Source organism: Sinocyclocheilus anshuiensis, unplaced genomic scaffold (assembly GCF_001515605.1).
Source record: "Sinocyclocheilus anshuiensis isolate Anshui unplaced genomic scaffold, SAMN03320099.WGS_v1.1 scaffold816, whole genome shotgun sequence".
Lineage (NCBI taxonomy): Eukaryota > Metazoa > Chordata > Actinopteri > Cypriniformes > Cyprinidae > Sinocyclocheilus > Sinocyclocheilus anshuiensis.
Window position 1 is genome coordinate 404,937 of NW_015554154.1, and position 13,442 is coordinate 418,378.

General features: G+C 37.6%; 1 protein-coding gene across 1 annotated transcript in view; it reads left to right on the forward strand.

Annotated features, from left to right (window-relative positions):
• The window catches only part of igdcc4 (immunoglobulin superfamily, DCC subclass, member 4), a 77,910-nt gene that overhangs the window by 26,403 nt on the left and 38,065 nt on the right, over positions 1-13,442 (forward strand). The window contains exons 2-3 of the mRNA XM_016463495.1: positions 4,121-4,429; positions 7,471-7,630. Coding sequence (XP_016318981.1) covers positions 4,121-4,429; positions 7,471-7,630 — 469 coding nt within the window. The remainder of the gene's footprint in view (positions 1-4,120; positions 4,430-7,470; positions 7,631-13,442) is intronic.

Genomic DNA, 13,442 nt, shown 5'->3' on the forward strand with positions numbered 1-13,442 from the left:
AGAGTTCACAGACGGCCTCCATAGCCGTGACAGGACAGGCAAAGAGTTCACAGACGGCCTCCATAGCCGTGACAGGACAGGACGAGGATTCGCAGACGGATACTACTGACACCTCTGGAGGTTCTCTAGTGGATGCTGCCACCTCTGGAGGTTCTACAGCAGTACCATCAGGAAATAGGGAGAATTCATTAATGGTTCCCTCGACTACGACATGACAGGCTGAGAGTGCCTTGCTGGGCACCAACACCGTACAAGGAGTTGAAGCGAGCGCCGCCGCCTCGGGAGGTTCTGCAGCACACGCCGCCACCTCTGGAGAAGCTGCAGCAGGCGCCATCGCCTCTGGGGAAACAGCAGCAAACTCCACTACCTTGGGAGGTTCTGCAGCATCAGCCGCTACCTCTGGAAACATCATAGTAGGCGCCGCTGTTTCAAGAGTCTCAGTGGTGGTGTATGCAGCCCATACACTCCATAAAGCGATCCCCATTATGGGAAGCGCTACAGACAAGGGAGTAGATTCAGGAACAGGAGGGCTAGAGTGAGTGGGTTTGGGGATACCAGCTGCACGTGCAGCCACCAATGGTGGGTCCTCCATGCTGGATGCCAGTCTGGGATACTGAGGAACAGTCCCTGAGGGGCTGGGTGCCACAGACAGGAAGCGACAGGACTCTGAGTGAACAGACGTGATGTGACATGACTAGACTTGACTCAGGAAGATCAATTGTGACTTGACCTGACTCATGACAATTAACTGTGACTTGACTTGACTTATGTCGAACAAATGTGTCTTGACTTGACTTATGACAATCAACTGTGACTTGACTTGACTTATGATGATCAACTGTGACTTGACTTGCCTCATGAAGATCTGCTGTGAGTTGACTTGACTCAGGAGGATCAATGGTGACTTGAATTGACTCATGAAGATCTGTTGTGACTTGACTTGATTCAGGATTGGCAGCTGTGTCATAACGGGGCGCTGCTGTGTCCGCCATTTTGCGATCAGGCTCCTCTGTCGCCACCATTTTGTGAGCGTGATCTAGTGTGGGGGCCATTACACAAGTGAGTGCGGGGTCGCGTTCCTCCGCGATACCCACAGTGAATGAAGAGTTAACACACAGCAGAGCATAGTTCATAAACTGACTTAGAGATGGACGCAGACCCTCGTGAGTGAGTTTAGACTTTAGTGGTTGATTAATGCCCTCACAGAAAAAGTCTATCAAAACGCAGTCCGGGAAATCAGAGTAATAAGCAAAGTGTAAATACTCTTGAATATAGTCCTCGAGCAATCCTGTGCCCTGCTTGAGGGCTAATAACAATCTTGCAATGTCCATACCTGACCAATGTCCACTTGAAAAGCCGATGGATCCTTGTGTGGCCAAGTATTCTGTTACGGGGCTGACGAGACGAGAGGCATGTGGATCCATGTGCAAGCTTTTATTCACAAGAGACGTGGTCAAAAAACACAGGCAGGGTCGAACAACAGCAAACAGGTATGGCACAGGCAAGACAATGAATAATCCTTGGGCTAGCGTAGGTCTAAGATCGGCGAACAGTATCCAGAGGGCTTGACAAGAGGCGTAATCCAATAAACACAGGCAGAAGGTCAGGAAACAGACAACAAGGCAACACGGAAAGACTAGACTAAGACTAAAACTAAAAAAATGGGAAAAGGAATGGCTCAGTAATGTAGCTATCGCTAGAGGAGAGATAAACGCTAAACAAAACTAGAGACTAAACAGAAACACGGAATGGCTCAGTAAAGCAGCTAACACTTGGGGAGTGCTAAACGCAGAACAATACTCGGCGATCGGAGCAGGAACTGAGTGGGTGTTATGTAGTGTGTGTGATTGGTCTCAGGTGAGCGTGTGATTAGTGAAATGGTGCATGGGAAATGTAGTCCGTGGTGACGTGCAACAGTCAGTATAGTGAGAGAGTCAATATGATGGACGAGTGATCTCTGGTGGCGATCGGATGGAAGTCCACGGACCGGATTTGCGACAAAAATATTGAGTCAGATATTCTGTGTTGAAAAATGATGGTCTTTCTTTGGTCATTCTTACGTTCTGCACGTTCATGTATATAAAAAAAACTGAAATACTGTTATAATATAATACTTGTTTTAAAATTAAATAATAATCAGCTTCTTTTGTCATTGTACTGTGTTGTACTAAAACCAAAGAACATTTTGAAAATATTAAGTGGAAAATATTTACTTAAAGGTTAGTTCACCCAAAAATTTTAATTCTGTCATTAACTACTCACCCTCATGTAGTTCCAAACGTGTAAGACCTTCGTTCATCTTCGGAACACAAATTAAGATATCATTGATGAATTCTGAGAGCTCTCTGATCCTCCATAGACAGCAAGGATATTACCACAATCAACACACAGAAACGTAGCAAGGACATCGGTAAAATAGTCCATGTAACATCAGGGGTAAAACCGTATTTTTACAAAGCTACGAGAATACTTTTTGTGCCCAAAGAAAACAATAATAACATAATTTATTCAACAATTCTTCTCCCCGAGTTACCATCTTCTGACATTTTGGAGAGTACCCCAGAACGTAATCAACGTAATCAGCGTTGTTTATGTTCAGCATGCACGCTTTCTACTGAACGTAAACAACACTGATTACGTTCTGGGGTACTCGGGGAGAAGAATTGCTGAATAAATTACGTTATTATTGTTTTCTTTGCGCACAAAAAGTATTCTCGTAGCTTCGTAAAATTACGGTTGAACCCCTGATGTCACATGGACTATTTTACTGATGTCCTTACTATATTTCTGTGCCTTGATCGTGGTAGTATCCTTGCTGTCTATGGAGGGTCAGAAAGCTCATGGATTTCATCAAAAATATCTTAATTTGTTTTCCGAAGATGAACAAAGGTCTTACGGGTTTGGAACAACATGAGGCTGAGTAATTAATGACAGAATTTTCATTTTTGGGTGAACTACCCCTTTAAGTTCATGATTCTTTTTTTACCTATTGTTAGAGTAATGTTACGCATTTCTACACCCAGAGAGAACATTTTCATTTCATTTCAGTTCAGTTCATCGACCTGCATCTCACCACCAAGTATAAACGCTTTATACTCTATTCAGCTCCATCACAGAGTAGCTGTGGGTGTTGGTGAGCTCTAATCCAACTCATTTCAAGCTTTAGAGGCCATTCAGCCAGTTCAAAACTATTCTATTCTATTCTATTCTATTCTATTCTAAGATTTAAATTAAACTACACTTAACTATTGACATACACTGAACACTTCGTTTGAAATGTATTTCCTACATTTGTATTTTTTATAGCACTTTTCACAATAAATTTAATTCTAAAGCAGCTTCACAAAGAATGTTGCCTTGGGCAACAATGGCAAGGAAAAAGTCCATGTAGACATAACACTCAAACTATTTTGTACAAACTAAGTTGTTGTAAGGAAGGAGAGATGAACACTAAATTAAATGCAGATTTGCTTTTATTTATTTTTTTAAATGAATTGATTCATGTTTTCAAAAGGGCTTATCGATAGATAAAGACCCCTCAGTTTAAAGACCCCTCTGCTTACCTCTTACAATGATTTATGGCATTGTGGCAATTCAAAAGCAATTAAAAGCAGCCATATTATTTTACCTTCATATTATGAGATTTGGATTAAGTGGTTATATTTTAGTAAATAATATACAGGAATATATTTTCCAAATATCCCTCCCATATCAGGTCACTTATGTTTGTACTGTACTTTGTGTTGTATTCTAAGTAGCCTTTATGATCATGCAGATAATGCATTTCCTTTCAGGTTACTTTCTGAAGTGTTTTTTTTATTTTATTTTATTTATTTTTTATTATCTAAGATGCATTAGGGGAAGAGTTTATAGAATTCTAAATTTTTTAAATAAAATCCTTGTTACTTAAATATAAGTATTTAATTTATATTGAATTAAATCATTTTTATTTACCAAAATTGCTCTTTGAATCCAATAAAAAGGTGAATTTGACTGTTATAAACAGTTTTTGCTGATCATTTTCTTTTGGGTTTCTTTTTTTCATGCTGTCTGTTGTTCATCAGAGATTGTAACATCAGCTCTTTCTTTCTTTCTCTCCCCCTCTCACACACGTAATTAGAGAAGCCTGTATCCGTGGAGCTGAGCTGTGGTGCCGGACCTGTCCATGTGGTTCTGGAGCCTGATCACCCTCTGCTGCTGGAATGCCATCTGGGGGCCAGTGAGCCCCCCCTCAACGTGACCTGGCTGCGGGATGGGGCAGTTCTCTCAGAAAGCCAGACAGTCCGGCCTTTGCCCAACAGATCTCTGCTCATCTCGCCCTCTTCCACGGATGGCCAGGCTCCAGCGGGTGTGGAGGGTGGATACAGCTGCCTAAGTACCAGCTCGACAGGAGCCCTGACCAGCCGGGCTCTCACCCTGCATCTCGCCAGTGAGTATAAACACTTTCTACTCTGATTTATGTCCAACGCACAGCAGCTGTGGGTCTAAGAGAGATCAAAGAACCAGATTCTTTCAAACTTTAGAGGCCAGCCAGTGTTCGAGTTTTTGGTTGTGTTTAATTCTGCATCATCTGGAAAGCATCACATTCTAATTACTGTGTACACATATCTGATAAACATCTGATAAAATATTATATTATACACTTAAAAAGTGGTGTTGACACGTATATTATATTGTATTAAGGGTTAGGGTTATCCTCTATCTCTGGCCCTCTCTCTCTGCCACATTCCACTTGGTTGTCTTTGCTTGGCTGGATCTGAGTGCTGCTCTCACCTGGTTAGCACAAGGACTCGATTGTGCTTTTTGAAGAGTCTGAGGAGGGACAAAGAGATCAGACTTTAGCCCCTTTATCGCTTTACCTCCTTCTTTCTTTTTTTCTTTCTCTTTGTGTTTAATGCAACCCACTAGACGATAAAGACCATTTCCTTTAGTCGTTATGTATTTCATTGGCCATGACTCTGTCTTCCTTCATTATTTTTGTTCATTCAATTTTACTTTATTACTTTTTTGTAGATAGTAATGATACCTGCCATCTCTGCTTTAGGAACTGATGGACATTGCAGTTTTAGTGTAAGAGAGAGAGAGAGAGAGCGTGCCATGTTGGTATTACATGGAAATTAGAAACATGTTCTCATTATTTATCATAAAGGGCAACAAAAGTAGTTAATGTTTTATTTCATTTTATTTTATTATATAAGGTGATTTTTTTGTAGTGGGAAACAGTTGCTTCGCATGGTGGTGGGAAACTGTCATGTTGAAATGAAAAGTAGAAATTGAATTTGACATCATACAAATAATGTATTGCATAAATAACATCAATACCCTAGTGAAAAAGAAATATACTGTATTTGTATACTATAAGTATACTACAAATACATTTACATATACTTAATAAAAATACCCTGCAGTTGTACTTTTGGTATACTAAACTGGTATACTTAATCTATTTTGGTACTTGATACACTTTAAATTGTGCGGACGTAGCGCTGAGGTCCAACTGAAGATATACTTAAGTATATTTGATGGAACTATATTTCAGGTACACTTTAAATATCTTGCATTTAAAGACTGATGTTATTCAACAATCATACAGTCCTCATCAATAGTGGCATTAAAACACATTTTCGGATTAGTATTAAGAAATGTGCATTGTTCACAAGTAGTACTCCAAATAAAGCTTAATTACAATTTTTATATTAGTACGTCTCAAGCGATGTGTCAGTAAATATGTTAATAGATTAGAACTATACTTAGTATGAAATAAATGTATTTTAAATATATTACTTTTTTAATAGGGTAAAATCATAAATCATCATAAAGGTTATTTTATTTAACATAAAAGGGTGCTTTTAACACACACTAATGGGGGCTTTTAACACACTAAAAAGTAAAATAAGTAAGAGATACTATAGATATATACATATAAAGACAGAAAGACATTTCTTGACTGTAAATTTTTGTCACAGTATTTTGAGAATGAACTAGACAGGGAGACAGTATTGGGATTGGAAACAGTCCAAACAGAGAGACCATTTCCTCCATTGAGAAATCAGTGCAGTGAAGGTCTCTACCAGGGGAGGGATGCAAGTACATGGTTTTGTAATTTATCCCGGTTATCTGTCACCTGCATGACTGGGATCCTCGGTGCTGCAGCATGTGGAGGTGAGCTGCTCTGAGGAACAGTGACTCTCCGTAGCACTCACACACTTACAGTTATCATGATAATGATCTTATTCATTATTACTCACTCGGTGGTGACAGTCACGGAGGAAGGGAGCCTCATTTAAACAGTTTTCAGTCCATATTCTACTTTTTTTGTTGTTGTAAAGTGGCTTTTTCCCTCAGTGGCTGAATATTTCTCATTATTCATGAATAGCTTTGTAATTTCAGATGCTCACACCTACACATAACCATGCTGCTGGTGTGTGCTCCAGTAAATCTCCCATGTTTTTTTTTGTAGAGTGTGTTTGCTTTAGACCTCATGCTGTGTACAAGTCAAAAATATCTAGTGTTAATGTTTAACAGGTCTCAGCCGAGCGGAGCTGTTATGTACACCGATGTGCTTCATGTGTGAGCTTGTTTAGGAACTTTTAGATTTGAACTGTCTGTCTATTGATGCCTGCTCCTCTGGGTGACCATAAATCAACTTCAGAGAAGCTTCAGTAGTCAGTAGTCTCTTGAAAATACATTGGTCCATTATAAATATTTGCATTCTTAATATGATTGAATAACCTAAATCAAAATATTTTTATGTCTTATGTGTAAATGCATCTCATTTAAAACCAAAGTTGTATTAAAATTCATTATAAATCTGGGAAGATGACATTTAGTGTCAGTTTGATGCTACAAGATTTTGTTAGCGTAAGTATTGACAGTGTGGTTGTGAAGTTGAGATTAGAGTAACACTTTCCAATAAGTTTGAATTTGTTAACATTAGGTAATGCATTTTGTATCATGAATTAACAATGAACAACGGTTTTACTTGCATTTAATAATATAGGTTAATGTTAATTTATAAATATACTATTGTTTATTGTTAATTCACATTTGTTTATAATACACACAACTAAAATTAATTTAAACATACAAATGATACAAATTGAAATGTTAAAAACCTATTACAGTATGTCTAAAACATGCAAACTGAACCTTGCTGTTAGCAACATTTCTGGTTATATATTTGGTATTTGTATGAATAATGAAGTACGCTTGTTCTTGTGTGTGTGAGTTGTTCAGTGTTCTGTGGGGTTATGAGCAGTGTGAGTCTAGCAGATGTAGCAGATCAAAGTGAGAGTATTTTCAAAGCTCATAGGCACCGGAGCAGAGGTCAGGGGCCCCGCTCGCCTTCCTCTACTCCCACCATGTGGATACATTGCTTGTGCTTATTCCGTGAAAAGTTATTGTGATGCATTCACTGATTCTTCTCGTTTTCTTTCTACCACACTCTCTTGCTTTCTCTGTCTTTCTCAGGCTTGTCCCGTTTTCTTCAGGATCCTGAACCTCAGGTTGTGCCAGTAGGTGGCACTGCCCGGTTTGAGTGCTATGTAGATGGCTTGCCCACCCCAAGTGTCACCTGGGAGAAGGACCAGGCGCCCCTACCTTCACCCACAGAACCTCTAGAACCATCCAGGTAGGATATCTTGGCTTGGGCTTTGGAATGTATGATTCCCTTTTCGACATACTTTATTCACATACAACATTGATTACACAGAGCAAGTGTGAAGCTAGTCCAACATGGTCTGCACAATTATTTGAAAAATATAGATATTATTAATCATACATACACTACTGTTTTAAGGTTTGGGGGTCTGTTAGATTTTTGTAATGTTTTTGAAAGTTTCTTATGTTGTGTTTATTAAATACAAAATACAGTAACATAGAGAAATATTGTAAATATTATTACAATTTAAAATAACCGCTTACTATTTTAATGTATTTTAAAGTGTATGTTTTCAGCAGCCAATACTCCAGTCTTCAGAGTCACACGATCCTTCAGAAATCTTTTAAATATGCTGATTTGGTGCTTTTTAAAAATTTATTATGATCAGTGTTGAAAACAGTTGTTCTATTACATATTTTTGTGGAAACCAAGATACATTTTTCAGGGTACTTTGATGTATACAAAGTTCAAAACAACAGCATTTATTTGAAATATGTAATTATTTATTTATTTATTGGTAACCAAGTAAAAATCTTTTTATCAGTTTAATGCATCCTTGCTGAATAAAATTATTATAAAAAAAAAAAAAAAAGAATTTTAATTGTATCAAAATATTTTATTTGCAACTTACAGTAACAGCTTCTTTGGGATCAGATTTCACAACAAAATATGTATTTCAATTAGGGCTGGGCGATATGGCAAAAATTTAAATCTCGATTTTTTTCAAAACATTTGACCGATTCTCAATTGGTCTCAGTTGGTCTCGATTTTTAACTAGTCAACTTGTAAATGTAACTACAACATGATTCAAGTAACTTTTCCTTATTAACCTTCTAGCTGCAGAAAATTGTATTCCAAGTGCACCACACATGAAGTTGTCAGCATGATGTAAATGTTAAACAAATAATTTGCTATCTTTGAAGAAAAGATGGATGGATGAACTACAACTACATTTTGTACAAACTTGTCTTATACATATTATATGTTCAGAAATAATACGTGGAAAATGCTTAAAAAAATTCTCAAAAGTCAAGGTAATTCAAATTCCAATTATTGAAGGTATACACTAGTAGACTATAGATTAGACTATACATGTTCTGTAAAAACAATGAACAGCAGCTTTCAGCCTGTCACCATGATGCAAACATGAAATATCAGACATACAGTAGTAGTTACAGTTTTTTTTTTCTTTTTTCGATTGTGCTGTTTTTCATTGTTCTTTCTATGTAAACATGGACGCATTTGACTGTTGCGCTCGCGTCTCGCAGCGTCTCATGCATGAACCTGTATTATAAAAATGCGGCGCTCAAGTTCAAGGGGTCATATGATGCGATTTCAAGTTTTCCTTTCTCTTTGGAGTGTTACAAGCTGTTCGTGAATGATCTTTAAAAAAGCATCATATGACCCCTTAAAAAGAAGTTCAACTTCCATCTTCTTGCATTGTTTCCCTATTCCACTTCTAACTTTTGGTAATATTTCTATGCAAAATCACGATTCCTCGATTTCTAAAAAATAAAATCGTGGCAAAACATTAAATTTGAATTAATCAATAAAATCAGAAAAATCACCCAACCCTAATTTCAATGTAAATTCCATTTTTAAATTACATTGTTAATCTAAATGAATAACCATTATTATATTATAAAAATGTCACGCATGCAGCCCTATCTTAAAATAAATTATTACGGCACAACACTTACAAAATTATCAGGTAGTTTTGTAGTACTGTAACTGTATTACTGATATTAGAATTCCCAGAACTTGTCTGATTCATTCAAACTCTATCTATCCTAACAGATAATGGCCTGCGGTCAAGTTAGAAGCTGCCCAGCTCCTCCAATTATGTGTATTGTCTAGAGAATACTTGTGGTGTGCCTAGTGGTGGAAACTCATTACACATAGTGTCTGTGAGTGTAGTTCTGTAGTGTGTGTCTCCTGAAGGGAACATAATGTTGCTTCAGTTGACAACCTCTGCTGATGACGTAGTAAATTATAACTAATGGTACATTTTACACACATTACATTTTTGGTAAAAAAAAATCACATTGGTACTGTTTTCACAGCAAATGTATTTTTATTTGTTACAGCATCTTTTAGACTAATATCAAAATATCACTATGAATAAATGTATATAATTGAATATCAAAGTATGTGTTTCATCTAGATATTTTCATTTAAGTTCATTTATATGCTTTAGTCATTCATTTTAATATATTTGACTATAATTTTATCCAACTCAGCTTAATGGTTACTAAAATAATCTATTGAATAAATATTTGGTATGCCTATAGATTTTCAACTCATTTGATTATTTTGTGTGTTTGAAAAGATATCAAATTACAAATTGTTTGAAACAAGCTAGCCAAACACAGTGAATTCATGTTACGGTATTGCCACACTTGGAAAATGGTAAACAACTATGGAAGAAAAATAATGCCATATGTCTTTGAAACAAAAAAGCACGTTGAATAGCACTAACTGAAAAAACAATGCATTGCATTAACAGTGCTTGCATTTTAATGCCTTGTATTTCCAGGGCTTGCATTTTTAGGTCCTGAAATTTAACATAGTTGTCTATTTAAGCTGTGAATATTTCAATTCAAAATATTTCACACATTTTCATAATTAAAAATGCAATAATTCATATTCACCTTCCAGAATTATCAAACTGTGTAATCAAAGATGTAACACCATAACAAGGTTTTGTGCCAACTGGGACAGTAGAGTATACTGTCAATACTTCACAAGATTACTGTGCTGCATAGCTAGCAAGAGGTTTTCTTGACCAAAAAAAAACTTTCAGATTTCTTACAGATTCTGTAGCTGACCTTTTCAGATTGGGTGAGTGAGTTACAGAAATTTGGCAGCCTCTGCTATAGTAAGCCCTCTGTTTATCACATGACATGACACACTTTAAACCGATGACTTGGACTTCATTTGATGCAACAGTTCCCTGCCCTTTGCCTCCCTCCCTGTGATGCCCACCTCTTTGATGGGGCCCGTGCCCAACACTTCTGATGGGCCTCTTGTACATAAGAGTCATTGATTGGCTCCTGTCATGTGCAGTCTCTCCTGCTCTATATTGACAAATTGCAAAAGCTACTGTAACATACACACACTTGGAAAATGGTAAACAACTATGGAAGAAAAATAATGCCATATGTCTTTGAAACAAAAAAGCACGCTGAATAGCACGAACTGAAAAAATAATGCATTGCATTAACAGTGCTTGCATTTTAATGCCTTGTATTTCCAGGGCTTGCATTTTTAGGTCCTGAAATTTAACATAGTTGTTTATTTAAGCTGTGAATATTTCAATTCAAAATATTTCACACACATTTTCATAATTAAAAATTCAATAATTCATATTCACCTTCCAGAATTCACTTCCAAAAATTCAATCTGTTTAAAAATACGATGTATAATATTCGACAGGCAAATTTTGGTCCATTTTATTTCACTTTCCAAATTCGCTTCCACAAATTCAGTGGTTAAAATTCAACAGAAAATTCGGCATTGCACATCCGGGAGCTGCAGGAATAGCAGTAGAGCACCGATGCATGATCGCCAGCTGCTGTCAGTCGCTCACCAGCAGGTGGCGCAAGCGGCTGTTGATGAAGACCAAAGGTGGATTAAGTCATTCATTCACAAAAACTGATTTGCAGAAATGGAGCAAGCGCTAAGTAGAAGTTTTGATTATCGGGGCCAGTATAAACATGTGGAAAAGCTGATTGTGTGTGTTTAATTCAGCATCTTCACTGTTTCCTGTAGCCTACATGTAAGCGGCTTTCTCTATCACAAAGGAGATTATAATGTTATTTTACCCAACGCTGATGTACAGAACTAACATTACATCTGAGGAAGACATATATTGCTTTTGGTTGCTTAGTTTCCATAACTTTGTATCATGGCTTGTGTGATGCTGTGTAATACTGGGGATCCCCTCACGTCACACTCCAGGATTCCCCAAGGATGCATAATGCACCTCAGTGAACTAACACAGTGATATACATGGCTTGTGTGATGCTGTGCTGTAATACTGGGGTTCCCCCTCACGTCACACTCCAGGATCTGTTTTTGTGAACTGCTGGTGAGCGACTGACGGCAGCTGGAGATCGTGCATCGGTGCTCTACTGCTATTCCACCAGCAGTGGTCGGCAAAACAGATCAATGCTCTCCTTCTGCAAGAGATAACAAGTGATTCCGGTCACAAGTTTGGTGATGCAGAGGGTTCCTGTCCCTGCCAGTGGAAATGCAAGCTGGTTCTGAACGAGTGCCACTCTTGGTCGAGCACCGGCTCCAGTCCCAGTGAAAAAGCTGTATTTGATGTCTTTTGCCACATGCCACATATCCAGCCACATAATATTATTATATTGCTCATTAATTGTGTCTGTTTTGCCTTGTATATGAATGTTATTCATCAAAGGTTTTCTTTGTACAAAAAAGTAGTACTTTACAGCTTTTTTTCAGGTTTTTTAAGGGCAGGCTTGATATTTTCAAGAGTTAATGCTTAGGAAAATGTGTAAAGCAAAAAGGACAGATATTTTGAAATGTCAAATAAGGATGCAGAGAACTTTATGAAAATGTCTCCTGATTGCATCATTTAGAGATTTCATCATCCACTTCAATTTCTGTTGAGGAATCCACTGAGAAATATTTCTCTGCATATGACAGCAACTGTGCAATGATGTACATCAAATGTCATCAAATTGAGTTTTGAGTTAAATTTTTTATTGCCTTTTTGTTTTTATTGGATGAGACAATGGATAATGGACAGGAAAGCAAAGATAGAGGGGAAACTGGATTGAGACATGACCCAAGCCGAACCTGAACCAAGCTCCCCACAAACACTAGCCTCTTTGCTGTTGCTTCAACCAAATATAGATCTCTGCAGTCAGCTGGGGGCGTTGCCTAATCAATTTGTAGACGTTTTTCAACTGCTTTACCCGAATTGCTCTAACTCACTGGGGGTGGACCTTCATGATTTTATCCAGTCAGGTAAAGTGGTTTATAAACACCCACTGATTGGGAAACACCATTTTTGTTCTGCAGAGACTCAATTCTAAACTAAAATGGAGTATGAGCTTGTTTGTGTAGTCGCGTCATTCAAAATACTGGTTAATAAAAGCTAAAAAATTACAGTACACTACTGTTCCAAAGTTTGGGGTCAGTGGAATTTTGATTTTAAAATGAATACTTTTTTTTCAGTAATGATATGTTAAATCGATATGTTAAATCGATCAAAAGTAAAAGTAAAAAGTAATTAAAAAAAGACTATCGTTACGAAAGATTTTAATTAAAAGTAAATGCTGTTTTTTAACCTTCTATTCATCAGTGAATCCTAAAAACTACCTTGGTTTCTACAAAAATATTAATAAGAACTGCGGTTTTTAATATTGATAATAATAAGAAATGTTTCTTGAGCACCAAATCTGCACTGTGAATATTCCTGCGACACTAAAGACTGGAGTAATGTTTGCTGAAAATTCAGCTTTTGTCACGATGCACATACGCGAGGAACGAGGAGACGCTGGAGAATACTTTTACCAAGACTTTATTTACAGGAACCAAGGGAGACGAACTCAGGAAGACGTTTAACAGTGGACAGAGAACTTGGGACTGGGAACACTATTTATACGCACAGGAGGAGGGGATGACGAGACACACCTGGGAGCAAATGAAACAATCAAGGGAAACACCTGGGACAAATTAAACATGGGAAAGGAAGGCACATGAGGAGCAAAACAACCACAAAACACGGAACAGAGTCTGACATAACGCC